Source organism: Penicillium alfredii, assembly GCF_028826965.1.
Source record: "Penicillium alfredii strain IBT 34128 chromosome Unknown utg000007l_segment0_segment0, whole genome shotgun sequence".
In the NCBI taxonomy this organism is placed as follows: Eukaryota; Fungi; Ascomycota; class Eurotiomycetes; order Eurotiales; family Aspergillaceae; genus Penicillium; species Penicillium alfredii.
Window position 1 is genome coordinate 131345 of NW_026622704.1, and position 25249 is coordinate 156593.

General features: G+C 53.7%; 8 protein-coding genes across 8 annotated transcripts; 5 read left to right on the forward strand and 3 right to left on the reverse strand.

The window, feature by feature from the left end:
- Positions 1-30: 30 nt before the first annotated feature.
- Positions 31-1100, reverse strand: NUU61_004713 (THUMP domain-containing protein; the record flags this gene model as incomplete). The annotated part of the gene is made up of 5 exons (XM_056655295.1): positions 31-144; positions 197-337; positions 448-662; positions 724-877; positions 939-1100. The coding sequence occupies 5 exons, from the start codon at positions 1098-1100 to the stop codon at positions 31-33; spliced, it is 786 nt and encodes a 261-aa protein (XP_056510908.1).
- Positions 1101-1594: 494 nt separating this feature from the next.
- Positions 1595-9355, forward strand: bck1 (uncharacterized protein; the record flags this gene model as incomplete). The annotated part of the gene is made up of 7 exons (XM_056655296.1): positions 1595-1787; positions 1856-3083; positions 3140-3347; positions 3461-3532; positions 3865-4095; positions 4335-7260; positions 7365-9355. The coding sequence occupies 7 exons, from the start codon at positions 1595-1597 to the stop codon at positions 9353-9355; spliced, it is 6849 nt and encodes a 2282-aa protein (XP_056510909.1).
- A 422-nt stretch (positions 9356-9777) lies between these two features.
- On the reverse strand, positions 9778-12330 carry NUU61_004715 (Golgi transport complex subunit COG3; the record flags this gene model as incomplete). Its single annotated transcript, XM_056655297.1, has 4 exons — positions 9778-10566; positions 10626-11648; positions 11704-12043; positions 12107-12330. 4 exons carry the CDS (start codon positions 12328-12330, stop codon positions 9778-9780), a joined length of 2376 nt encoding a protein of 791 aa, XP_056510910.1.
- A 232-nt stretch (positions 12331-12562) lies between these two features.
- On the forward strand, positions 12563-14284 carry NUU61_004716 (RCC1 domain-containing protein; the record flags this gene model as incomplete). Its single annotated transcript, XM_056655298.1, has 1 exon — positions 12563-14284. One exon carries the CDS (start codon positions 12563-12565, stop codon positions 14282-14284), a length of 1722 nt encoding a protein of 573 aa, XP_056510911.1.
- Positions 14285-14608: 324 nt separating this feature from the next.
- Positions 14609-16738, forward strand: nop9 (RNA-binding RNA processing protein NOP9; the record flags this gene model as incomplete). Its single annotated transcript, XM_056655299.1, has 1 exon — positions 14609-16738. The coding sequence occupies one exon, from the start codon at positions 14609-14611 to the stop codon at positions 16736-16738; it is 2130 nt and encodes a 709-aa protein (XP_056510912.1).
- A 723-nt stretch (positions 16739-17461) lies between these two features.
- Positions 17462-19167, forward strand: NUU61_004718 (pyridoxal phosphate-dependent decarboxylase family protein; the record flags this gene model as incomplete). Its single annotated transcript, XM_056655300.1, has 2 exons — positions 17462-17488; positions 17551-19167. The coding sequence occupies 2 exons, from the start codon at positions 17462-17464 to the stop codon at positions 19165-19167; spliced, it is 1644 nt and encodes a 547-aa protein (XP_056510913.1).
- Positions 19168-19493: 326 nt separating this feature from the next.
- On the reverse strand, positions 19494-22183 carry NUU61_004719 (RINT-1 family protein; the record flags this gene model as incomplete). The annotated part of the gene is made up of 5 exons (XM_056655301.1): positions 19494-21092; positions 21145-21289; positions 21344-21649; positions 21707-21954; positions 22037-22183. The coding sequence occupies 5 exons, from the start codon at positions 22181-22183 to the stop codon at positions 19494-19496; spliced, it is 2445 nt and encodes an 814-aa protein (XP_056510914.1).
- A 109-nt stretch (positions 22184-22292) lies between these two features.
- On the forward strand, positions 22293-24797 carry NUU61_004720 (putative DNA ligase I; the record flags this gene model as incomplete). The annotated part of the gene is made up of 1 exon (XM_056655302.1): positions 22293-24797. One exon carries the CDS (start codon positions 22293-22295, stop codon positions 24795-24797), a length of 2505 nt encoding a protein of 834 aa, XP_056510915.1.
- Positions 24798-25249: the final 452 nt, after the last annotated feature.

Here is a 25249-nt window from a genome sequence, read left to right on the forward strand (position 1 = left end):
TGGAAAACAACCCCAGTGTGCATAGATGTACTATGACTTAGAATCCTTGGGCTGAGGCTTCGGCGTTGGCTCGTAGATCTCGGCCAAGTTGAACCGCTTAAGTTGATCATAATCGCTGCCCACCACACTCATGCCGATAACATTCTGCATTTCCATTAGCCCTCGTACCAACAACCTGCCGATCTCCGAAACTGACCTGGATGACATCGACCAGGATGATAAGATCGTAATTCTTCAAGTCCACTGGGTGCTCAGGGCCAACTACATCGGCCACCGCCTTGATGATGACATCCCGGTTGAATTTCTCATTGCTGCGTACTGTAGGTCGGATCGCATACTACATCCATTACAGGTTCCGGTCAGCAAATGTACCTCCAGTTGGTCTGCATTCCTCGGCGCGATGCAGGATCGGATCTCTGGCCCCATCAGTCGCGATCTTGAACCCACCTTTTTCGGTGGCCCCCCAGAATGGAAGTGCGGCTGGAGGATCTCTCGGGCAAAGGCTCCTAGATCTACACTCAGAGTCTTTCGGATGGAGGTGACCGGGGTCATGCGTTTGATCCATCGGCTCCGCTTGGTCTCTGGATGGGCCTGTGCTTCGGAACACAAACGGTGGACCAGCTGCACGGGCTCTATGGATTTGTCGAGTCGTACAAATGTCACTGGCCAGGGATTAGCGAGGATTCTCTCTTTTTCCGCACAGGAGGGAGAGGGAAAACGCACCACATGGCATCTCCATGCGAACGGCTTGGATCGGACGGGATTTTTCTTTGCTAGGGTTCAGGCCCTCGAGTTCTTTGCGGATTTGCGCCTCAATGTCGCCATCATCCGAGTCGGCGTCTTCTTCTTTATCTTCAGGCTGACCTGACTCGATACTCTGACAACGAATCAACTAGTGAATCCCAGGAAGTAATTATTGAACATCAGTATCGACCAACCTGAGAGAACACATCCACTGCCTCAGCCATGCATTTCCCTTCTCTGCCCATGTCGCAAGTCACAAAAACCCCCGAATCGCCGGTGTCAATGGCGACTCGACTGACTTGCTTGCGCCATTGCTCACCACCCTGTTGATTCGCCAGGTTAGTCGACCAGACCATCTTCAGGGCTCCATCAGACAGTCCTTGCCTTTCTTCGCTTGGACGGTTGGCCCGAGCTACCCATTGCGCGTTTTCCCATGGAAGCAGAGAAGTTGTGGCTCGAGATGCGGTCAGGTGGGGTCGGGATTTTTGTGTGGATTTTAGCGCTCATCTGCCTTGATGTCGATCCCGCGAGCTTCTTTTCTTTCTTTTTGGTAGATCACTCGATATGATTAGACTCGATACTATTAGATATTACAGTAGAAATTACGAGAGATAATTCTCAATCTTCAAGATCGCTCTATAACAATCCTCAATTTTGAGGCAGATCAAATGGCATTGTCGCTGTACTCGCATGACATCAACGCTCCATCATGACGTAGTCCAGGAAAGTCCCGTCTTTTTGTTGTGCAACTTCTCTTCCTCTTCTCCCTTTTCTTCCCTTTGAATTCTCCCCCCTTCCCTTCCTCTCACGCTTCTTTTTCCATCTATCTCCCTTAGGCTGATCCGTCGCCATGGTGTCGACCGACATTGCTACGCGGGAGCTCGAGAACCCCATCGACGTTGCTGAGTACCTGTTCCGGCGTCTGCACGAGGTCGGCGTTCGTGCTGTGCATGGTGTGCCGGGCGATTACAATCTCTCGGCCTTGGACTATCTGTCCAAGTGCAACCTCAACTGGGTGGGCAATTGCAATGAGTTGAATGCTGGTAAGGTTGCCCTCATCCAGGTGCCAAGTGATGGGACTGGGATGCTGAAGCTACGCATCGATGATTAGGTTACGCTGCTGATGGATATGCCCGTGTGAATGGCATCGGTGCTTTGGTGACCACCTTCGGGGTTGGTGAGCTGTCGGCTCTCAACGCCATCGCCGGTGCATACTCCGAATTTGTCCCCATCGTCCACATCGTTGGCCAGCCCACAACCAAGTCCCAGAAGGATGGGATGCTGCTGCACCACACTCTGGGCAATGGCGATTTCACCGTTTTCGATAAGATGAGCGGGCAAATCTCTTGCTATACGGCGCGACTTAATGATCCCCATGATGCCGCGACTCTGATCGACAGCGCTATCCGGGAGTGCTGGATTCGTAGCCGTCCGGTCTACATCACCCTGCCGACCGACATGGTCTCCGCCAAGGTTAACGGTGATCGCCTGAAGAAGCCAATTGACCTCAACCTGCCAGTCAATGATCCAGAGAAGGAGGACTACGTGGTGGATGTCGTCCTGAAGTATCTCGAGGCCGCCAAGAACCCTGTCATTCTGGTCGACGCCTGTGCCATTCGTCACCGCGCGCTGGAGGAGGTGCGGGGCTTGGTGGAGGCCTCGGGCTTGCCCACCTTTGTGGCTCCCATGGGCAAAGGCGCCGTGAATGAGACACACAAGAACTTTGGAGGAGTTTATGCTGGCAATGGGTCCAACCCGGGCGTCAGCGAGATCATTGAATCGTCTGACCTCATCCTCAGTATTGGGGCCATCAAGTCGGATTTCAACACCACCGGATTTACCTATCGCATTGGACAGCTGAACACCATCGACTTCCACAGCACCTTTGTACGGGTGCGCTACTCGGAGTATCCCGACACCAACATGAAGGGCGTCCTGCGAAAGGTTGTCCAGCGAATGGGCACGCTGAGCCCTGGTACCGTTCCTCAAATTACCAACATCCTGCCGGAGAGCGAGCGAGCCTCGACGAACCAGACCATCACCCATGCTTGGCTGTGGCCCACGGTTGGCCAGTGGTTGAGAGAGAGGGATGTGGTCATCACGGAGACTGGCACCGCCAACTTTGGGATCTGGGACACTCGCTTCCCGGCGAATGTCACCGCCATCAGCCAAGTCCTGTGGGGTAGCATCGGCTACTCCGTTGGGGCCTGCCAGGGTGCCGCAATCGCCGCCAAAGAGCAGAATGACCGCCGCACTATCCTCTTTGTCGGCGATGGTAGCATCCAGCTGACTGTCCAGGAGCTAAGCACGATGCTTCGAAACAAGCTGAACCCTATCATGTAAGTTGTTCTGATTCCAGGTCTTTCTGCCACCAGGCGCTGACACATGTGTCTAGTTTCGTGATCTGCAACGAGGGCTACACCATCGAGCGGTACATCCACGGCTGGGAGGCGCAGTACAATGACATCCAACCCTGGGACTTTGCCAACATCCCCCCAGTGTTCGGGGCCAAAGATGGATACAAGGGATACCGAATCAAGACCCGCGACGAGCTGAACAAGCTGTTTGCCGACCAGGAATTCTGCTCTTCTCCGAGCCTTCGGGTAAGTGATGCCCCACACCCGCCAGTCTGAATTGTTATGCTGACATGGCGGACAGCTGGTGGAGTTGTACATGCCTCGCGAGGACGCTCCCGCTGGATTGAAACTGACTGCAGAGGCCGCGGCGTCACGCAACAAATAAGGAGGATCATGCAAACTTACTCGAATCATCCGAGCCCTGGCGATCGGTTTTCTTTGTTTCTTTGCCTGTTGAGCGTTTATTTCCGGAGGGGCGAGGGATCTGCGACGCCCCCATATTGTTTTAACTTAATCCCGACGCATCATATCCACCACGGCTCAATCTCAACTCCATTTGAAATCGAGCAATTTCAAAGCATCTTGTAAGAGAAGGGATGGTAGTTGGAACTTCGTAGGGCTCTGCAGAGTCTCCCCCCTGTGAGACACGGCCCTCGCGATCTGCACGTGACCCCCCCCCTTCAGGCCTCAATATTCACTTCCTTTTGGGTGCCAAAAACATCGCTCACTTTCCGTCCCTGTCTCCGTGTTTCGAGTCTCCTAGTCGACGTGGTGGCCTCTCTCGTTGGCCTCAGAGATTCTCCGACGCAAGGAGCCTGAGGCTGGAATCCTCGGTCGGCACCGCCGTGCCCAGATTGGACAATCGGAGGGGATCGCCCCTGCAATCTTGCTGCAGACAACTGACACGGTGCTTTTTCAGCATCGTTCCCCCAGTCTCTTATCCTCAACTTGGGTGCCTTCTCGTGGTGTCCTTTATCTCTGGTCATTACGGTTCGTTGCGCACCACCCGTGAGATCTTTCCCGGACGCCTTGGAAACGACCATGACCATCCCCGAGCTGGTGGCGTGATTATTCCCGAGCTGTCGATAGCAGAGCCAACCTCGACGATCATCCGTTTAATGGATGATCTGTCAGCGCTGGATCTTGGACACGATGCTGTGAGGGCGGACACTTGAAACGAATTGGACTTCTACGCTTGGACATTGTCTTGGAGTGTCGCACGTACGATCGCAGCATCTCCGATTTGACCTAATCTATCGCGATGGACGGACGACAACAACAGTATCTTCCGGCCCCCCGCCCTCTCAGTCACATCCTATCAACCTCCCGCCGCCGCCTCCTCGATACCAGCCGACACAAGCGCAGACCGGTGTACCACCGCCGCCACCCAGACCACCTCCGGCGACGGGATATGGAGTCCCCACGGGATGGCAGCAAAGTTGGCAGACACTGGCTACAGGCTTTCCCCCTCCGCCCCCTCCACTTGTTGCACCGGCACACCCCCAAAACCAGCACTTTGCACACGGCCGGCCGCCTGCTCCTCTGTCGATTATCCCGCCGCCTCCTCCAAATAGCTCCCAGCCTCTGACATCGGCAACTTACATCCCCCCACCTCCGAACGAATCCCAGCCCCTGACATCCGCAACTTACATCCCCGGAAATGACACGATTGGCGTCGGTATCCCGCCTTTGTTCGAGTCACACGGACGAGTTCCTTACGATCCCTATGCCCACTCCACCGCCTATGATAGAAAACGACCGGTCTTGAACCAGGCAAATGAGCACGCTCTTCGCAACAATGTCCACGAGCTGATCACCGACAATCACCAGTCACAGCCTATCAACCAAGCAATCGATATCAACAAGTCATCGAGTCATCGTCACAATGCCAGCGGCGCTTCCTTGGGTGGGCTGTCGCCCAACGAAGCCGCAGTTCAGTGGCCACTCGATCGAGTTCTCCTGTGGCTTGCCAAGAATGGGTTTTCTCGAGATTGGCAGGAATCGTTCAAAACCTTGGAGATCGAAGGCATCGAATTTCTCGAACTGGGCCTCATGTCCGGAGGACGTGGGAATCTGGGTAAATGGCACCAGGTTGTATATCCCCAATTGGCCAAGGAGTGTACTCGCAATGGAGACAAATGGGATCAAGTCCGTGAACGCCGTGAACGGGATGAGGGCAAACGCATGCGCAAATTGATCCGCCAAATCCACGACGACACGGAGGACTCCTCCAATTCCACTCCCATGTGGGGAGATGCGCAACTGCCGTCATCCCCGTTTCCGCCAGATGGTGGCCCGGGACATTACTCGACTCAGACTCTAGAGCCCCGTTCGGCTGGTCCTATCCCTGGCCAAACTGACGTGAGCCCCGACCAACTTGCGGCGGTACAGTCACTATCATCCGACTACAGTCAGAAGCAAAACGCGAAAAATCGCTCGGTGACTGCGCCAATCCCCCCTGGTCATGACTCTCCCATACATAATTCCCCCTCGCGAAACTCGCCGACTTGGGTTCGATCCGATATCTCGCGAACGGCCTTGGCAGCGCTCAGCGACCATCGACGCCAAAGCCCCTCCATCTCCAGTGACAATGGCACTTTCCCTGGCGCATCTCTTCGTCCACATGAAGATAGTCCAAAGAGTGGCAGTCCAGCGACCCAACACGTCACTCCCTCATACCCAGGCCTGACGTCTTCATCTACGGGGGATCTGACAATGAGACATGAGCATTCTCGGGAAAACAGCACCGGATCGATTTCAGGCGTTGGGCGGGGAGGCACTCTAACGGGCCGATATTATGACCCCCGTCGGCAAGGCCAAGAGGGCGCCCGTCCTTCGCCCCAGGACACATCAGGCCGCCAATGGAGTGGAGAAAATGCTTCATCTTTTCCGAAAGAGCACAACAAAGGGTTTTTTACTCTTTTCAAGAGAAAGCAGCCCAAGCCGAATGACTCGAGTCACCCCTCACCTGAAGAGCTGCACCTGGACTCGCCTGATAGCCCTGAGATGCGCCCAAGTGCCTCATATCTGCCATATTCGAAACCCGCCTTCAATTCGAGTGACATGTCCGTGGGCGAGCGTCCATCGTCTGCGTCCATGTCAGACCATGAAAAGCTCGAGCGGAAACAGTCTGCGAAGAGAAAGAAATGGGTCTTTGTGACCATGGACGGCTTGAATTTCCGCTTGCTCGACATTTCTGACATGGAAACGGTTGCAAGTCTACGAGCAGGGATTTGTCAAATCCTTGGAATCTCCGACTGGGCTAGTGCCCAAATCTTCCTCACGGAACCCGGTCAAAGCGAACATGAAGAACCCATGACCGATACCACATTGGCGCTATCACGCCGGAACAAATCAGACCCGTACGGCTCTCTCAAGCTACTTGTGCGAGGGACCGTCGCGCATCCGACCCTCCCGCATCTTCCCCGATTCGATGGTCTTGGTGTTTCGATCCCTGATAAACCGGCCACATCTCCCACGGCCACACATCATCAAGTTCACAGAAAACCGTTGGATGAGGATGCCCTGAGCAGGATATCTCCTCACACCCAGATCAAACCCGACTTGCCCCTGCTGGGCTCTCGGCAGCCGACACTGAAAGCTGCCAACGCGAATGCAGGTCTCGCAGACAGCGCTCAGAACTCAAGCCACCCAACCGACTCCGAAAAAGCAGGGTTGTCTGCTCGTCATGAGGATTATTTACGAGAGGTTGAGCGAAAACAAAAGGCCTACCGTGTCAACCGGTTCTCCCCATCCACAGAGCAGGATAGGAAAGACGCCTATGGCGAAACTGGCTACAGGCGGGGCGGTGTCATTGATTTCGATGATCGACGTATCTCACCTTACGAAGAAAAGAATTCGCTTGTGCCTCTTCGCAAACCACCGATTGCCCCGCACGAGTCTAGCACTTTAACCAAGGTCAATTCCCTCAGCAAACGACCAGGTGATCGTGAACGCCCTCGAGCTCCGCCGACTATCCAGACACACGGCCTCGGAGCCGCACTTGCTAGTGTTGGCCGGATCACAAGCGCCATCGGCACGCCAGCATCGTCGGTGCCAGTTCCTTCGACGCCTTCCAACCGCGATAGCGCAAGCTCCGAGTCCGAACGGCCACATACACTTGATTCTGTTGGAACGGCCTCGAGTAAGACTACCATAGGTAAGGCCTGGCACAAATCACCGTCTCTACGCTCAAGTTTCACTTGCTGATATCTTCATTCTCATTCCTAGAATCTTCAGGGGGTGCTTCCATTTCTGCTACAGAACAAAATGGTCAGAAATTACCGGCCAAGGCTGTCTCTCGTGGGCCGTCAAAGAGGTCAGCTGCGCAATCCCGCAAATCGGTCGGACCGGAGTTCGAGTTTGAAGAAAACGAGGTTTCATTCCAGCGATCTCCCAATCTTCAGGAAGATTCGGACGGTGATTCCTCCGACGATGGTCTCTTCGCAAAGCCCTTGGCGAAAACTCCAGCTCAGCCGGCTGATCCTGGCCCCGAACCAAAATCAGAGAAACCAACTTTGAGTGTGGACACAGCGAACCGATTGCGACGGGAGCGTACTGTTCGCTTCGGAACTCCCACTAGTGCCGGCGATAACCGTGCCGGGTCCTCGGCACATAGTCCTGGCGGAGAGGCGTCTGATGGCAAAGAACCGTTTTCCGGCACGTTCTACGGGTCAGAATCGCCTGATGATACGCCTGAACGGAGGGGATCATTCGCTCGAGAAGATATCTGGGCCAGCCGACCAGCTGTTGAAGGCGTGATTAACCGCCTCGATCATTTCTTCCCCAATGTCGACCTGGATGCTCCCTATCTGGACGAACCTCCGTCGCCCAACAAGGCCAACACGGAGCAGGATCCAACCATTAAAACCAAACAGGGAGCTTCGCCTCTTCCGCCTCTTCCACCTCTTCCACCTCTCCCACCCCAGCCTCCACCAAAGTCCGGTGATTCTCACGGGGCCGATGCATCAACCATAAGAACTCAGAAAGCCGATAACGTTGCTCAACGCAACCTTAACCGCAGTGGTGGACTCCAGCGGATGAGATCTATTCGACAAGTTGCCAACCAAGCGAACCAAGCCCATAGGACCAAGAGCGTCAGCTCTAACGGTCCACAGAAATCCGGGGATCTCCTGCGGCGAAAGAGTACTAAGATGTTTGGCGCCAAGATCATGCAGATCAGTCCCAAGCCAGGCAGTCGGCTCAGCCAGCTCGATCCTATTCCGCAGGGTAACAATCAAATGGCTTCAAATGAACCTGTTCCTCAGCGACAAACTACTTTCCGCATCATTCGTGGTCAGCTCATCGGCAAAGGGACCTACGGGCGAGTGTATCTGGGCATCAACGCAGATAATGGTGAGGTGTTGGCAGTGAAACAAGTGGAAATTAACCCGAGAATCGCGGGAGCGGACAAGGACCGCGTCAAGGAAATGGTGTCTGCCCTAAACCAAGAGATCGACACAATGCAGCACCTTGAACACCCCAACATCGTCCAGTATCTTGGTTGCGAGCGAGGCGAGTTCTCTATTTCGATCTATCTGGAATATATTTCCGGTGGTTCAATCGGCAGCTGTCTTCGCAAACATGGTAAATTCGAGGAAAGCGTCGTCAAATCCCTGACACGGCAGGTTCTCAGCGGATTGGCATATCTCCATGACAAAGGGATTCTCCACCGTGATCTCAAGGCCGACAACATCTTGCTGGACCTGGATGGAACGTGCAAGATTTCTGACTTTGGTATCTCCAAGAAAACTGACGACATCTACGGAAACGACTCGACCAACTCAATGCAGGGCTCGGTCTTCTGGATGGCCCCGGAGGTCATCCAGTCCCAGGGCCAGGGTTACAGCGCCAAGGTCGATATTTGGTCTCTTGGCTGTGTAGTGCTGGAGATGTTCGCGGGTCGCCGACCTTGGAGCAAGGAGGAAGCCATCGGCGCCATCTTCAAGCTGGGCAGCCTCAACCAAGCCCCTCCCATCCCGGAGGACGTCTCCATGAAAATTGACCCGATCTCTTTGGGCTTCATGTATGACTGCTTTACAATGTATGTTTGCAATGTCTCCTCCTTCATCTTTAGCGGCTTTCTTCTTTTTCTCCCTTTGGTCCTGGTTCTCTTCTCTAACTCGTCCGACAGAAATTCCTCGGAGCGTCCCACTGCTGGAACCCTGCTTACACGCCACCCGTTCTGTGAATCCGATCCTACCTATAACTTCCTCGATACGGAGCTGTACTCCAAGATCCGCGATGTTTACTGAGCGATTTCCTTGATGGAAATTTTGGTCCACACAATATTTTTCATGTTTCTCGTCTGCATCAACATACCCCTGCGAGGTCTTGAGGATCTTTGTTCTTTTGCTTTTTTTTTTCTTGTGATGGATTGGGCGTGGGTTTGTTTTACAAGGTTCCTTTTATGACCTAATGTACATTCTTGTGTTCGGGTTGCGGAGTCTAACAGGGATGATATTAAAGGATAGTTAGTTTCAGGCGATATATATACTTTATGTTCTAAAATTTGGAGTAGAACTGTGGTCCTTTTACTCGTCTTTTGCTCGTCTCATTGAACTGACGAGCTGCCTTCCATATGGTATCTATGCTAGAAATACAGGAAACAAGAGGCAAAAGGCACACAATAAGAGAGTCGGCCACGAGCCAAGACCGGGGTAGTCTTTGCAACCTCTTAAGAGCTTCTACTCAAAAGATCATCATCGACCTGGGCAAGATCCGGGCTCTCCGCCTGGAAGCCAGCAACGCCAACGCGGAAGACACCCTCACACCACTCGGCGAAGGTTTCGACGTCCCAGACGTCATCGTCGCGGCCCTTGCCCTTCCTGCTAATGGGTTGACCCTTGCCCTTCCCAGAAGATGTGTATTTGTCAAAGAAATCCTCGTATATCTGGATAGTGCGGTCCTGCACCGCGCCAACAAGAGTCTCTTTCATACGAGTGTCGTCGATGTACTCGTTCAGAATGGACCGCAGACCAGGGACTTCTTTCTCGATCGTGCGGCAGGAGGGATGGATGAGCTCGCCGTGCTGTAGGTTACGGGTATCGACGAACTTGGCCGGTAGAGACGCGGTCATGCGGGCCGCGAAAGCGTTGATAAAGTCGTTGATAACAGTGCGAAGGCGGCCGTCCAGCTCGACCTTCGCGTCAAGCATGTTCTCCACGACTCGGGGGAGAAGGCCGTGGCCGACGAGGCGCATCAGATTGCGGGGGTTGAAGAGCCCGCCGCGTTCGCGCAGTTCCCAGAAGGTACTGGATACGCCGGAGAAATCAAAAGAGACCTCTGGGGCGACATATTCGATGTCAAAAGCGACGATTTGTTGTTTCAAAATCAGGAGGTGGCCCATGAGGAAGAGTTGGCCGTCTGCCGGCGTGGATTTGCTGGCAATGAGATTGCTGGCGTTGTGGAGAGAAGTAGTGGTTTGGTGGACAATTTGATGAGCGAGATCATCAAAGACGGTGGACTTAAGCACAAAAGTTAGCATGCAATGAGGACCCAGACTGGCGGAAAGGAAGCTCTTACATTCACTAGGCGATATATCCGGCTGAGAAGCCAGATAGCTTTTCGCAGGGTCGGATACCATCCTTTCAGCGCCGTCTGTGTATCAAAATCCCACTTTCCGTCTTTCTCCTGTGTCAAATCGGTGGCTTCCTCGACTGGTTTGGGAGAGGTTTTGTCGGCCGCTGTGCTGACAGAAATATCCTTTTTACCTGAAATCTGGGTATCTGTGACAGTAAGAGATACTTGTCGATTGCGCATAGGATAGTCAATGTCTTCAGGACGAGGCTTGTATCTTTCGATTTCATCACGCAAAAACGCCTGGGCGCGGAAAACAAGTCGGGTCTGGACATCCTGCAGAGCGGGCTGGATCAAGATGGAAAAGTCCAGGTGGTTTGTTTCGGCTGGCTCCGGTTCTTCCTCTGGATCGAAGAAGTAGCGAGTCTGGAGTAGTGTGCAAAGTTGACAGAGCTTGATAATACTGGTCTCGTGGATGATCCGAGGGCGCAGGTGGTCATAGAGCGGCTCGCATAGTGTTTCGAGGAAGTCATAGAGGCCTCCCTGGCCATGAAACCACTCGCCCCACAAGTCATATTCGTCCAAACACAACCCTCGAATGTAGCTAATGCTAGTCCGAGCAAACTCAACCAGGTCGGTGGATGAACTAGGAGCTTGCGTGATCTCATTCAGCTTTTTGCGAGCGAGCGGGAAAATGAGCCGTGCCCGGGTCGTGGAATAATTGGTGTGTAATTCATCCATCAAGCTTTGGTATTCGGCTTCATTGCTTTGGTCGGCGTTGAGCGGGGGTACGGCTCTCTTCTGAATCTCTACTCCAATTTGCTTCAATTCGGGCGCCCCGACTCGAAATTTGGCATAAAGAAGGGCCGACAGGGCTGTATCATTCAAGGACTGGTCCGAAACCTTCTTGGCGACACTTTGGTAAATCTCCCGGAGATTAGACACGAAATTCCCGCGTATAAGTGTAAGAGCACGCGTGAGGAGCAACCGATATCTGGCGCGGTAAACCTCCGCCTCCTTTTGCTCCGACTGCGGTGATAGTTAGCTCAACTCAAGACAACTGTATCAGTTTTCTGCTACTCACATGTGTCTCCATGTAATCTAGACACACATCAAGGCGTCTCAACATGTCCGAGAACTCCGGGTCGCGAACGGTGTTTCCAGCCCCAGGGGCATTAAGACGCCGGGATGCTGGGTCCAAGAAGTCATAGTAGTGAAGGTTATTCTGAATGCCTTTTGCAAGTTTTGAATCCCGTTCCTGGGCCGTCAGTAGCCCCTCGCATTGTTTCTCGAAGTGCGACGTCTGCGTCTCGACCGATTTAAATGATTCAGATAGGCTGGACAAGTCATCGAGGAGGGTCAAGGTGCTCATCAGGATTTCGTCAATGTGTTCTTTGGAATGTTGAAGTTCATCTAGGCAGTTCCTGGTGTAGAAGGGTCTCAATCAGCCGAGTCATTCCGGATCTATCCATCTCGATGGCACATACTGGTATTCGTCGTAGCTCTCTTCGATCAAATCATCCTTGACGCCATTGAGCCATTGCGAGAACTCAAGCTCATTATTCCAACTCGGAACGCTCCATTGCAGCAAATTTGATGGCTCCTTTGTCTGGGCTTCGGGGTTCTTCTCGGTTTCATGGGCGGTTGGCTTGCGCGGTGGCCCAGACGGCGCGGTTTGGCGGCGCGCTCGCTGCTGCTTGGTGGAAAGCATGGTGCAATCAGCGCCGCAGAAATTAATCAGATGGTAATTTCCAGCTCATATCGCCCTCCGGGCTCGGTGAACACGGGTTTCTCGGGGAAGATGAGATGGAAACTGCGAGGTGGTCAACTCCCCTCCATTCTGCCTCCCACGTCCGCCTTGGGTCTGACGCAAACCACGAGCTTCCCCGGTCAACTTCTCGGTCTGTCCTCGACATGCCCTGAGGGCTAAGCAACCATCGATCATGTTGAAAACTCGGGTGCGCCTTCCGGCGAAACAGCTCGGTCCTCTTTTTTGTCCTGCCAGGTTCCCGTTTCGCCACTCTCTTAACCCACCACGGCGGTTTGCGAGCGGCACGTCGCAGAAGCCAAGCTCCTCGTCCCACTGGTTTCGCAACTCGCTTGGCTTTGCAGTTGCTGGCACTGCTGTATTTCTGGGCTACACATATGGTATCGACAACTGGAAAGAGATGTGGGTGGATAGTTCGGGGACTAAGGAAACCATCGACGTCAATGACCTTCGGTCTCAGTTCGTGCAGGAGAAGAGGAGCTTGAAGAGTCCTGGAGTCTATATATGGGGTTCGAATGTCTATCGTGTCACGGACCCCGACTCGAAAGACATCAACATCAAGGTTCCGCGGCGATTCAAATACTTCGACGGCCAGGTGCTGAAGGATTTCAAGGTGGACGAGAAGTCGGGCGCTGCAATCACCGAGAATGGAGACCTGGTCCAATGGGGCAAAGGATTCTCGGAGCACGACTTCAAACCAACCACAACCTTGACTGGCAAGAATCTTGTCTCGCTTTCAATGTCCGAAAACCGAATCGTTGCATTATCCTCGGGTGGGACAGTCTACTCGTTGCCAATATCTAAACAGGACCAGGCAGCTGGCCCCAAAGCGCGGGAAAGCTCCTGGGTACCTTTCTGGGCCGGGCAAGCCAAAATGAGCTACCGCATACTGAAGCCGGGGCTGAAGCTCGGGGAAAGGGTCACTGCGGTCAGCAGCGGGCAGGAGCATGTACTGTTACTCACCAGCTCTGGCCGAGTCTTTTCTGCTGCTGCCTCCACCGATAATTATCCGTCTCTCGGCCAACTCGGTGTCCCCGGTTTAACATGGTCAACCCGGCCCAGCGGGCCAGTAGACACTTGCCATGAAATTTCAGTTCTGAAGGGGGCTAAGATCACACAAATTGCCTCTGGCGATTACCACTCACTCGCACTTAGCAAAGATGGCCGTCTTTTCGGTTTTGGCGATAACTCTTTCGGGCAGTTGGGGGTGGAATTCGAGCCCGAGTTCCCTTCCAAGGATACCCCTTTTCTACTTCCATTGAGCCAGCTGTACAAAGGGAATACCTACCTGCCTAAGATTACTGGTATTGCCGCCGGTGGTGCCAACACTTTTTTCACCGTCGACGCCACGCGAGTCGTGGGACCTGGGGAAGAGGCTGCCGACGTGCGCGATCTAGGCCATGTAACGGCAGATACATGGGCCTGCGGCCGGGGCATTTGGGGCACTCTCGGCAATGGGCGATGGATTCATCTGCAAGATTCGCCCACTAAAGTGAAGATGCTCAGCGGCGTAGGTGAATACGACGAAAAAACGAAGCAAGTCGCCCCAATCCGTCTCCGTACCATATCGGTTGGGACGACCCATGTCTCGGCGGTGATGGACAACCACACCCATCTCAGCGCTTCCACCACGGAGTCGCTGGATAATTCTCAGGATTGGGGCTACGATGTGCTTTGGTGGGGTGGAAACGAAAATTTCCAGCTGGGGACAGGCAAGCGAAGCAACTTGTCCAAGCCAAGCTACATCAATGCACCGCCCGAGCGTAAGAGCAAAGAGGCAGAGGCGCGGTTGCAAATTATGCCTCGCCACAAGGGCAGAGTGGGCAATCGTACTGTGAGCATGGAACAGCGGGTTGAGTGCGGGCGACATGTGTCTGCGATTTACTCTGCGGCGTAAGGGAAATTGGCCTGTATAATACGAGAGTGTATGCAATATGATAATGTACCTAGTAGCATGATAAAACGAGTTTTAAAAAGTCTTCAGACAACTCTAAATGTCTTTCAAGAGGTTTGGCAAGACAACTTCCACGAATCGTTTCAGAAATGCCCTGATGTATAGGTAGAAAACTCGATCAAATAAGCTTATATAGCCTTGGGAAGATTATAGTTGGCTGCCTGAGGGCACCAGGTTATGCAAACCTAACAAACAGACGCTTGGGCCACCGCTTATCGCAAAAAAAAACCCCCCAGCAACGGCCTCTTTCTCCCACACCCTGTCGCCATGCCCCGTGAAAAGCAAAAGAGAGGCCGTCGAGCGGAGCAAAAGGTTAAAGATGAATCGAAACGGAAAATCGATGGAGTGAATGACGAACCCGTCGCGAAACGCATGAAGCCCTCCGACGAAACCGAGCCATACGAACAAAATGCCGATTACATTCCCTTCGAGCCAGAAGCTGCGGAGGACGAGCAGGATCATGGGGGCTCCGGCGACATGCCCTTTTATGGTCTTCTCGATGCCGAGGAGCAAGAGTACTTTTCACGCGCCAACGAAATGCTCGAACTGAACCAGTTTCAGGACGCCGAAGAGAGAAGTTTATTCGTCGACGGTGTATACCAGGAAGCCAATGGCAAGGAATTGAAGATCGCCTGTAGCCAAGGCTGCTCTCGGCTACTGGAGAAACTGCTCTCCATGTCCGATATGCGGCAGATCCGTCGGATGTTCAGCAAGTTCCTCGGCCACTTCCTGCATCTCGTGCAGCACCGGTTCGCCAGCCATTGTTGTGAGACGCTTTTCATTCACGCCGCTCCGGCCGTCATGCAGAAGACACCGAAATCCCACACTAAGAAATCGACTGATGACGACGGGGAGGCCGAGCCGGATCTGTCGCTCGCGGACATGTTCATGGCGGTCCTAGAGGAATTGGAAGGGAACTGGGGGTACTTGTTGACCGAACGATTTGCGTCACATACCATCCGAGTACTTCTGCTTGTTCTCGCGGGTGAGCCGATGGATGTTTCATCGACGGACTCGGTAATCGCGAGTCGCAAAAAGGAACGACTGGGTGTCCCCGCAGCCGGCGCGCAGGAGGAAAAATCCACCCAGCAAAAGCGCAGCGTCCCAGAGTCATTCGAGCCCGCCTTGAAAAAGCTCATGGGTGATATGGTTTCGGGACTCGACGACACGTATCTCCGTGCTTTGGCTACGCACCCCGTGGGGAATCCCGTGCTCCAGGTGATGTTGTTCCTGGAGCTCTCACACTTCGGCAAATCCAGCGCTAAAGATCCGAAATCGATTCTGCGGAGGCTGGTTCCCGATGAGTCGCTGGAGGAGGGCACTGAAAGCGCAACTTTTATCCGTGGCCTGCTCTACGACCCGATCGGTTCACGCTTGTTGGAGACTATGGTGCGCTACATGCCCGGGAAAGCGTTCAAAAACCTGTACAAGAACAACATCCGCGATCGAATCGGATCTCTTTCCCGGAACAGTACTGCAGGTTACGTGGTTTTGCGAACACTGGAGCGACTAGGAAAGGACGATTTGCAGAATGCCATGGACCTTATCATCCCCGAAGTTCCGGGGCTAATTGAGAGGTCACGGCTCATTGTGCCCAAAACGTTGATTGAGCGGTGCATGGCTCGTGGCGTCGACACGAGGCCTCTTGCCCAGGCACTGAAGGGGGCTTATGACGAGGACCCCATTATTCGGTTACAGCAGATGCTCAAACTGAACGGATCGTCGGGGGAACCTGCACCAGAAACCGAGAACCAGGATAAGCAGAACGAACAGGATGAGGGTGAGAGCGAGAAGAAGGAGCGCAAGCAGAAAGCGCCGGCCGGTAGTGCCTCTGCATCTGCAGCGGAGAAACTACATAGCTCTCTGCTGGTGCAGGCGATGCTTACGGTACCGGGCCCACTCAGCGAACTCGTGTACAGCAGCCTCCTCGCACAAACATCCGACACAATTCTCGGCCTCGCCCGAGAATCCACGACATCTCGCGTGCTACAACAGGCGCTGACTTCTTCGACCTCCACACCCCAAATTCGGCGACAACTCACAACCCGATTCCAAGGCCACCTCAAAGAGCTCGCGCTGGACAACAGCGGGTCCCACGTGGTCGATGCGCTTTGGTCAGCTACTAAGGACATTTTCTTCGTCAAGGAGCGAATGGCACAGGAACTGGCGCAGGACGAGATGGTTCTCCGCGACTCCTTTGTGGGACGGGCTGTCTGGAGGAATTGGTCGATGGATCTGTTCAAACGGCGCCGGGGCGAGTGGTCTGCTCGTGCCAAGGGCATCGATCGCCAACTGCAGGCGGACGGCGGAGAACGACCTAAATCGAAGATTGAACTGGCACGGGCCCGGTTTGCTGCTAAGGAGAGTGAATCGGGGAAGCAGCCGGTTAAATCTTGAGAGGATGTAGGATGGAAATAGTCAAAAAAAAGCATAACTTTCTATCAACGTGCTTCAAGATGAAGTACCTATTTCTCAAATAGCACTACATATTGCATTCTCTTTAGATACTTGAACTGCCTGAAGCCTGATTTGATATCCTAATTTGAATTTCTTCTCTCTCTTTTTTCCACATATCTCAGAGATTTTGCATTCGACTGTCCTAACTCCTGGTTCTATTTGAATATTAGCAGTGTCCAATCTGTATGCCATGTCTAGATCATGCCTATATGATGTCTCTATGAGAGACAGTTGCCACGTGACACCGGTGAGTTGATCTGTGGGTCACGTGGATGCTTAAAAGCGGCGAGGGAAAAGCACTGAAATGGACGAGTAAATCCAGCAGGGTGCGTTGCTCAGGCTATGGCAATTGGATGCATTAAATGTATTAATTGCATGTATAGTCGAAATCAAGATATACTTGAGCCATTGCCGAGGATCATCCGGAGGTCAAGAAGGATATATGTTGGCATCAGATGAGGCCATCCCCACTGCCCCGAATGATGTCAAGCGGTGCGGGAGTTTCGCCATCGAATCCTGGGAACTTTTTCTTCTTTTCTTCCCTCAATCTGCCCCAATTGCATCCAACTGCCCATCTGCGCCTCACTCTTTTCCTTTTCTTTGTGGATATAGTTCTTTTTCTTTGTTCATAGTGTACAGTGCCCACTTGTATATATATACGTCATGTCCCGCGCCGACGAAGTCCAGACTGTGAGTGGTTTCTCAACCCTCTCCAATGCGACATCTAACCCGCCAATTTCTCGCCATTGCAGCTTCTGAAGGCAGTAGAAAATCTACTCATTCCTTTCATTCGGGCCGCCGACGAGAGCCCTGCCAGTGACTCCCAGCACAAGAATGGCGTCAACGGGCATAGCCGAGCCGGAACAGCCCTGATAGATTACAAGAAGCCCGAGGAGCTGCGGGATATCCTGCAGCTCGAGGTACCCGAGACCGGAAGACAGCAGGATGGCCTGATTGAAGTCCTGCAGAAGGTCCTGCGCTACTCGGTCAACACCTGGCACCAGGGCTTCTTGGACAAGCTGTATGCGACAACCAATGCCCCCGGCGTGGCAGCCGAGCTGATCCTGGCCACTTTGAACACCAACGTCCACGTGTACCAGGTGTCGCCGGCCTTGACTGTGATTGAGAAGTACACCGGGCAGCAATTGGCGGCGCTGTTCGGGCTTACGGGTCCTCGTGCCGGCGGCATCTCGGTGCAAGGCGGTTCAGCCTCGAATACCACGTCCATTGTGATCGCGCGCAACAATCTTTACCCGAACACGAAGAAGAACGGCAACGAAGGGTACCGGTTTGTGCTCTTCACCAGCGCCCATGGGCACTACAGCGTGGAGAAGGCGGCGCAGATGCTCGGGTTTGGTAGCAGCGCTGTCTGGCCCGTGCCCATTGATTCACAAGGCCGCATGATCCCCGCGGAACTGGAGAAACTCGTCCAAAAGGCCCAGGACGAGGGCCGAACACCGTTCTATGTCAATGCCACGGCGGGCACGACGGTCATGGGGTCGTTCGACCCCTTTAACGAAGTCGCAGCCATCTGCCAAAAATACAACCTGTGGCTCCACGTCGACGGGTCCTGGGGCGGCTCGTTTGTCTTCTCGCAGCGACAGAAGCACAAGCTGGCTGGTGCCGAAAAGGCTAACAGTATCGCCATCAACCCGCACAAGATGCTCGGCGTGCCGGTGACCTGCTCGTTCCTGCTGGCCTCGGACATGCGCCAGTTCCACCGCGCCAATACGCTGCCCGCGGGGTATCTGTTTCACAGCGAAGAAACAGCATCAGCAGCCAACGGCGACGGGCAGCCCGAGTCAGAGCTGGAGGCCGATTCGCCCGAGGTGTGGGATCTGGCCGATCTAACGCTGCAATGTGGCCGGCGGGCCGATTCGCTGAAACTCTTCCTGGGGTGGACGTACTACGGAACCCAAGGCTATGCGGCGCAGATCGACACGGCCTGCGATGTGGCCGCGCACTTGGCCACCATCGTCTCGCAACACCCGGACTTTGTCCTCGTCAGCGAGAACCCGCCCCCATGCCTGCAGGTGTGCTTCTACTACGCTCCCGGCAAGCAAATGTTGTACCCCCGCGGCAGCGTGTCGGACGAGACGCAGCGCGGAAAGCTGAACAGCAAGGTTACGGAGCAGGCGACGCATGCGATCGTGCCCAAGGGGTTCATGGTGGACTTTGCGCCTCCGAGCGACGACGACGAGGGCGTTGGCAACGGCAAGTTCTTCCGGTGCGTGGTTAACGTCTTGACCAGCAGGGAAACGGTCGAGTCGCTAGTCCGGGCTATTGAGGAGGTTGGGCCGCGCGTCTTCGCGGAATTGAAGGGAAGTACCCCGGTGGTTCCTCAGAAGAGGCTTGGGAAGCATGCCTAGTTATAGACTGGGGTCTGTCTGAGCTCCTTTGATGTTATTTATGGTTTTAGATACTTGCACAGATAGAACCGGTTGGGCATAGAGGATCTGGCCGGTATGTAGAAACCAATACATGGGCTATGTTGTCTTCGAGTGAACTCGTTTTGAAAATGTAGAAATGTTTGATGCGCTGTTTGCCCGGGGAGATGAGGGAGTCACTTAACCAAGAGAAGTAGAGGTAGAAGGCTGTGGTGGAATAATACAATGTGTCCCTCCAGAAACTGAGTAACAGAGTATATTCTTTCTGGTTGTGAGTATAGAACTCGGAGACTTATCCACACAGGCATCTAGCTGCCGATCTCCACCCGCCGTTCCAACACCAACCGCGCCTCGGTCTCGGTCAATGTATCGATCTCCAGCTCAGCAAGGACCTCTCGGGCACTCTCGTTATCCTTGAATAGCCTCTTCTCCACATCCCACAACCCGAGTGCCGACCCAAGATCAGCTTGCTCTTGAGGTGATGCGCTCAACCCTAGAAGACACAGGCCCTCGTTGAGTCGTTTCATGATCCGCAGCGAATCACCCGCGTGGCCCGCGGTACCCAGCGCAGAGTCGACCACATGGCACAAGTGATCGATGTCGCTCGCTAATTGGGCGGCTCCGGTAGGAGAGAAGGTATTCTTAATCACGACGTTGTCCCAGATGTAGGTCTGGATGGAGAGAAGCAGCTGGCGCGAGACGCGTCGAAGAGGGGCAATTCCCAAGGCACGAGAGAGGAAAGGGAGTTGAGTGGACAAGGTGCTCATGGCATGTGAAAGGTCAGAGGACGGAGATAGCGGGGAGCCCGCCGTCGAGGGAGTGGACAACGTCGCCCAGGTGGAAACGCGAGAGTAAGGCTTCAGGGCTGATAGGGTATTGGAGCTCATGGTGGAGGTGATGATAGTTTCGGACCGTAGTCGTAGTCGCCGGTAAGCCGATGCGGTTTCATCGAAAAGAGCGCCGTCTGAGGAGGAGGTTTGGTTGTGAACTTCCAAGCTATTCGAGACAGCTGGGGATGTGCGCGATGCCACCTCCGCGACGGACATCGTCCCGGCCACGTTTCGGCCACCCTCTCGGTTCTGCTGGATCCGTTCTTGAAGCTCCGACCAGAGCTCAACAAAAAAGATGTCATTACTCCAATCTTCCATCTTCTTTTCCAGGTATTCGGCGCTCCCAAAGACCCGGCAGAGTCGTTCAAGACCCGCCACACCCTCCACACTGGCTTGTCCGTCCGCCCCCTGTACTGTGCGACCCAGTGTGGAAGTCATGGCGAGGTAGGCCTCCAAGGCAGAGTAGAGACGCTCATGAAATTGATCGAATATGGTGATTTGAATGTCAATAAGGAACCGAAGCTTCTGACTAAAAGACAAGAGCGGCTGATATCGCTCAGTGATGGTTTCGAGGAGGTCGTTCACGCGAATGGCTGCTTTGGTCGGCTTGGTTGCTGTAAGTTCCATGCCGTCATAGTCAATGTGTCCACTTTCTGGAGTGTCGATGATATCCTTGTACCGAGACAGGGCAAAATCCTTCTCAACCTGAAGCCAGCGATCGTACCAGCCCTGTTTCGTCAGGACTTCCCAGGTTATACCCTTCCAATTATCATCCGCATAAGGATCGGGCAGGTAATTCCAGGTTTCCCGAATCTCGTTGTCGAAGTTCATCAACTCATGGATGAAATGGCTGAGCAATTGAGGGTAGTCCGAGATCTGAGGGAGGAACGAACGAACTTTCTGCCTAAGTATCGGCAGTAATGCTGTGATGAAAGCATGCAATGCATTATAAAAGTTCCAGTCCAAGCTCGGCCCGATAAGCTGTGCCTTTTCGTCCAGAATCGGCTGAAGATATGAAGCGAAAAACCCGCCGTGTTGGTTGATAAGGTCCATGATGTGGGACAGGAAATACTCAGGCTAGAATTGCTGGTTAGAATGCTTCTTCCCTGTGAACTCAATGTGTCATTACCTTGTCAAGTCGATTGGTTGGCTTGTCGCCACTAAAGTGATACTTGAATCTGAGGTCCAGCGGATGCACCATGGTTTCCAATGGAAATAGGACCGGCGGCTCCAGGCCCTGGCCTGAAGGTAAAGCATCACGACTTTGAAGTTCCCTATATAATCACTGTCAGAGCAGAAACCATGGAGACAGACAAGGGTGTCCCTACGGCGTCTGCAAATCGATCAGGAGTTCCACATCCTGTCTCCATTCAGCCAGTAGTGTATCGGTGATGTTCAACTCGCGTGTCGGCCACTTCAGCTGTTCGAGGGTTTTGTGCAGCCGACTGCCAAAGAACGTCTTCATCTGCTGTCTCAGTGCCGTCGCCAGCTTCTCCGTATAGTCAACGAGGTGGGGCGCTGCTCCTTCGGCGGCAGGTTGGGCCTCTTTCAACGACAGCACGATATTGCGCAGGCGAGAATACGGTTTCAGAGCGGTTCGAGGTTCAGAGGCAATATTTGTGAGGGCATCCTTGCTGCAGGAGGGTCTCAGTGTCTGGGGTTGCAAGTGGTATGGGTCAGTGCTCCGTTACCTCAATTCCTCTGCCTCCTTGAGCAGCTCCACATATCCTTTGGAGATCTCAAGCCGCCGGAGCCTCTCCATGCTCGTTTCAAGTCGCCGCACCGCTTCATCGCTTGTCTCTGACTGCGTAATGGCTTTCAATCGCCGGTCGATATCGGCCTGCTCTGCGGCGAATGCCTCGGCTCGCTCCCGAGTGGCTTTGGCATGGTCATTGGAGGCTTTGGTCGCATTCGAGAGGACTTCATGGGCGTCTACTAGCTAATTTGTGAAATGCCGAGTGAGTAATACGGCATGAAAAAGGAACGATCGAGCTGGAAACAAAATGGCAGAGGGGCGGTACCTGCTTCCGTTGGAGCTCCTGTTGCGCACGTAGACTGGAGAGTAGCGAATCCAAACTCTCGAGATCAGCAGAGACCTGGATCTTATCATTCAAATAATCTTCAACACGAGCCCGCTCATGCGACGGCAGCGACGTGGGAGGCGCCATGGTTGCGGAGGGAAATAATTGCGGGAGCGCAAGGTGTCGCGAATGTTGATCTCCGCCTTTCCGACACAACGCAGTGGCAACATGCAACGGCCACTTGCGCCCATCTACCATGTCCAGCCCGGCTAAAAAGCGCAAGCGCAATGGAGATTCATCGCAGACGCGCAGTATTGAGTCCTTCTTCAGGGGTCAAACGACCCGACAGACCGCCGAGACCGACGTCACCGAGCAGACCCTCTCGGATGAAGCTCTTGCGCGCAAGCTCCAGGCCGAGTGGGATCAAGAAGCCAATGCCCATGCTTCAAGCTCAGAAAATCCACAGCCAACGATAGCGACTCCCAACACGGATGTATCTACGTCAGCACTTCCAATACCGCCAGAACCAACTCCAGTGGCGCCGGTGACGCCGAAGAAGAACACACTATCTTTGCAATCCTCTGCAGGCACAGAGGATACAATATCGCAAACTGTTCCCTTTGATCAAAGCCCCCAGACCTTTGACGCGGGTAAATTTGTAGCAGAGCTGCGGTCGCATTGGGCCACCGAGGGCGGCGATGCTTCCTACGCCTTGCTGACGAGGGCCTTTGTGCTTGCCAACGCCACCACCAGTCGAATCAGGATTGTCGATACGCTGGTAAATTTCCTTCGGGTTCTGATAGAGGGGGACCCGTCGAGCCTCCTTCCAGCGGTGTGGCTGGCAACCAACTCCATTTCTCCGCCATACGATGAGTTGGAACTAGGCTTGGGAGGCTCCGCTATCTCTAAGGCCCTGAAAAAGATCTACGGCCTTGACAATCAAGGGCTCAAAACCCTGTATGACAGACATGGAGATGCAGGTGATGTCGCCTTCGAAGCTAAAAAACGCCAGGCCTTCACTCTGGTCAAGCCGAAGCCGCTCAAGATAAAAGGAGTGTATCAATCACTAATGAAGATTGCCATGAGTAAAGGCTCGGGGAGTCAGGAGAACAAACAACGCATCGTCGAGAAGCTGTTACAGGATACGCGGGGCGCCGAGGAGAGCCGATATATTGTTCGAACTCTGGTCCAGAATCTGCGGATTGGCGCTGTCAAAACAACCATGCTTATCGCTCTTGCGCGAGCCTTCCTCTACTCCAAACCTCCGGATGCTGAGTTTGCGATTCAGCCACACCCCGCCCTAGCGCGTCTGAAAAAGGATGAGCTAGCCGAACTCTATAGCAATGCGGAGGAGATAATGAAGGCGTCTTATGCCAGACACCCAAATTACAACGATCTGGTACCATGCTTACTAGAGATCGGGGTCACGGAAGAGCTTTTAGTGCGGTGTGGCCTGGCGCTGCACATTCCATTGAGGCCGATGTTGGGCAGCATTACCCGCGACCTTTCGGAGATGCTCACGAAGCTTCAAGGCAGGCATTTCAGCTGCGAGTACAAGTATGACGGGCAACGGGCGCAGGTCCACTGCGACGACCAAGGGAAGGTATCCATCTTCTCCCGCCACCTCGAACTCATGACCGAGAAGTACCCAGATCTTGTGTCTCTGGTGCCTCAAATCCGGGGAGAGAGCGTCTCTAGCTTTATCTTGGAGGGGGAGGTGGTTGCCGTGGATCATGAGACAGGCGATCTTCAGCCATTCCAGGTTCTCACCAACCGGGCAAAGAAGAATGTCGACATCGGTGCCATCACAGTCAATGTGTGTCTGTTTGCATTTGACCTGATGTACCTCAACGGCGAGTCACTGCTGGACCGGCCGTTTCGCGAACGGCGCGAACTTCTCCGCAGCCTCTTTGTCGAGATTCCCAACCGATTCACGTGGGTCAAGAGTCTTGATGCGACATCTGCAGATTCCGAGACAGTACTCGAGTTCTTCAAGGGCGCGACAGATGCCAAGTGCGAAGGAATCATGGTCAAGGTCCTCGACAATGCATCGAGGCCCAATGCCAACCCAATTCCTGCTGACGCTGATACCACCGAACAAGTCATTCCAGTCGAGCCATCTTCAGACCCCAAGGACAACACCGCGCCCAAAGAGAAGGAAAAGGGCGGCCGACGCAAGGCACTCCTCTCGACCTACGAACCCGACAAGCGACTTGAGTCCTGGTTGAAAGTGAAGAAAGACTACAGCACATCATCCGAGACACTAGACCTCATCCCGGTGGCAGGCTGGCACGGCAACGGGCGCAAAGCGAAATGGTGGTCCCCGATCCTGCTGGCCGTGCGCAATCCCGAAACAGGGGCGTTGGAAGCCGTGACAAAGTGCATGTCAGGGTTTACAGACAAGTTCTACCAAGCCAACCGGGACAAATACACCGAGGGCAGCGCGAACGTCATCGCGCGGCCCAGCTACGTCGAGTACTATGGAGCACCGGACGTATGGTTCGAGCCGCAGGAAGTGTGGGAGATGGCCTTTGCAGACATCACACTAAGCCCGACATACCCCGCTGCCATTGGGTTGGTCAGCGAAGAGCGGGGCCTGAGTCTGCGGTTTCCGCGGTTTCTTAAAGTCCGCGAGGACAAGTCGATCGACGAGGCAAGCTCATCAGATTACCTTGCACTGTTATGGGAAAAGCAGGGTGAGCGAGCAAAAGTAGAGGAGGGCCCAGGGAAACAGGAACAGCTGGGCTGGCAGGAGGAGTGAGAATTGCAAGGTTCCCAGCTGCAGGTTCTTGGGGTTTAGTTCTCTTGATATTCAAGCCTCAGGCACCAAAATAATTTCATCTTCACCCAATTTGGAAGATGTTTAGTCATTTCGATCGATGAAAATGATGTCATATATGTGTCTCCACTTCTGATGGTTGATTGGCTGGCTCTGCAGTAGCGCCAACGCGAAAGTGACGCGAAACACGAAACACGCGATGAGGGGTGATGGGATGGCGATATTACCGAGGTATGCCTTGTTCAGCCCATGATTGTGCTAGTAGTGAAGACTCATAATAATCAACAGCATATACTATGTATAGCAACACATGAACACCAGTATGAATATTATTCAAGAAGCAATCTACATCTACAGTCAGACAACATGAAGTGAAAGGGAGCGACTTGATACACGGAATTTGTAGAAAAGGTAGAGATAGTAGGTACAGTGGT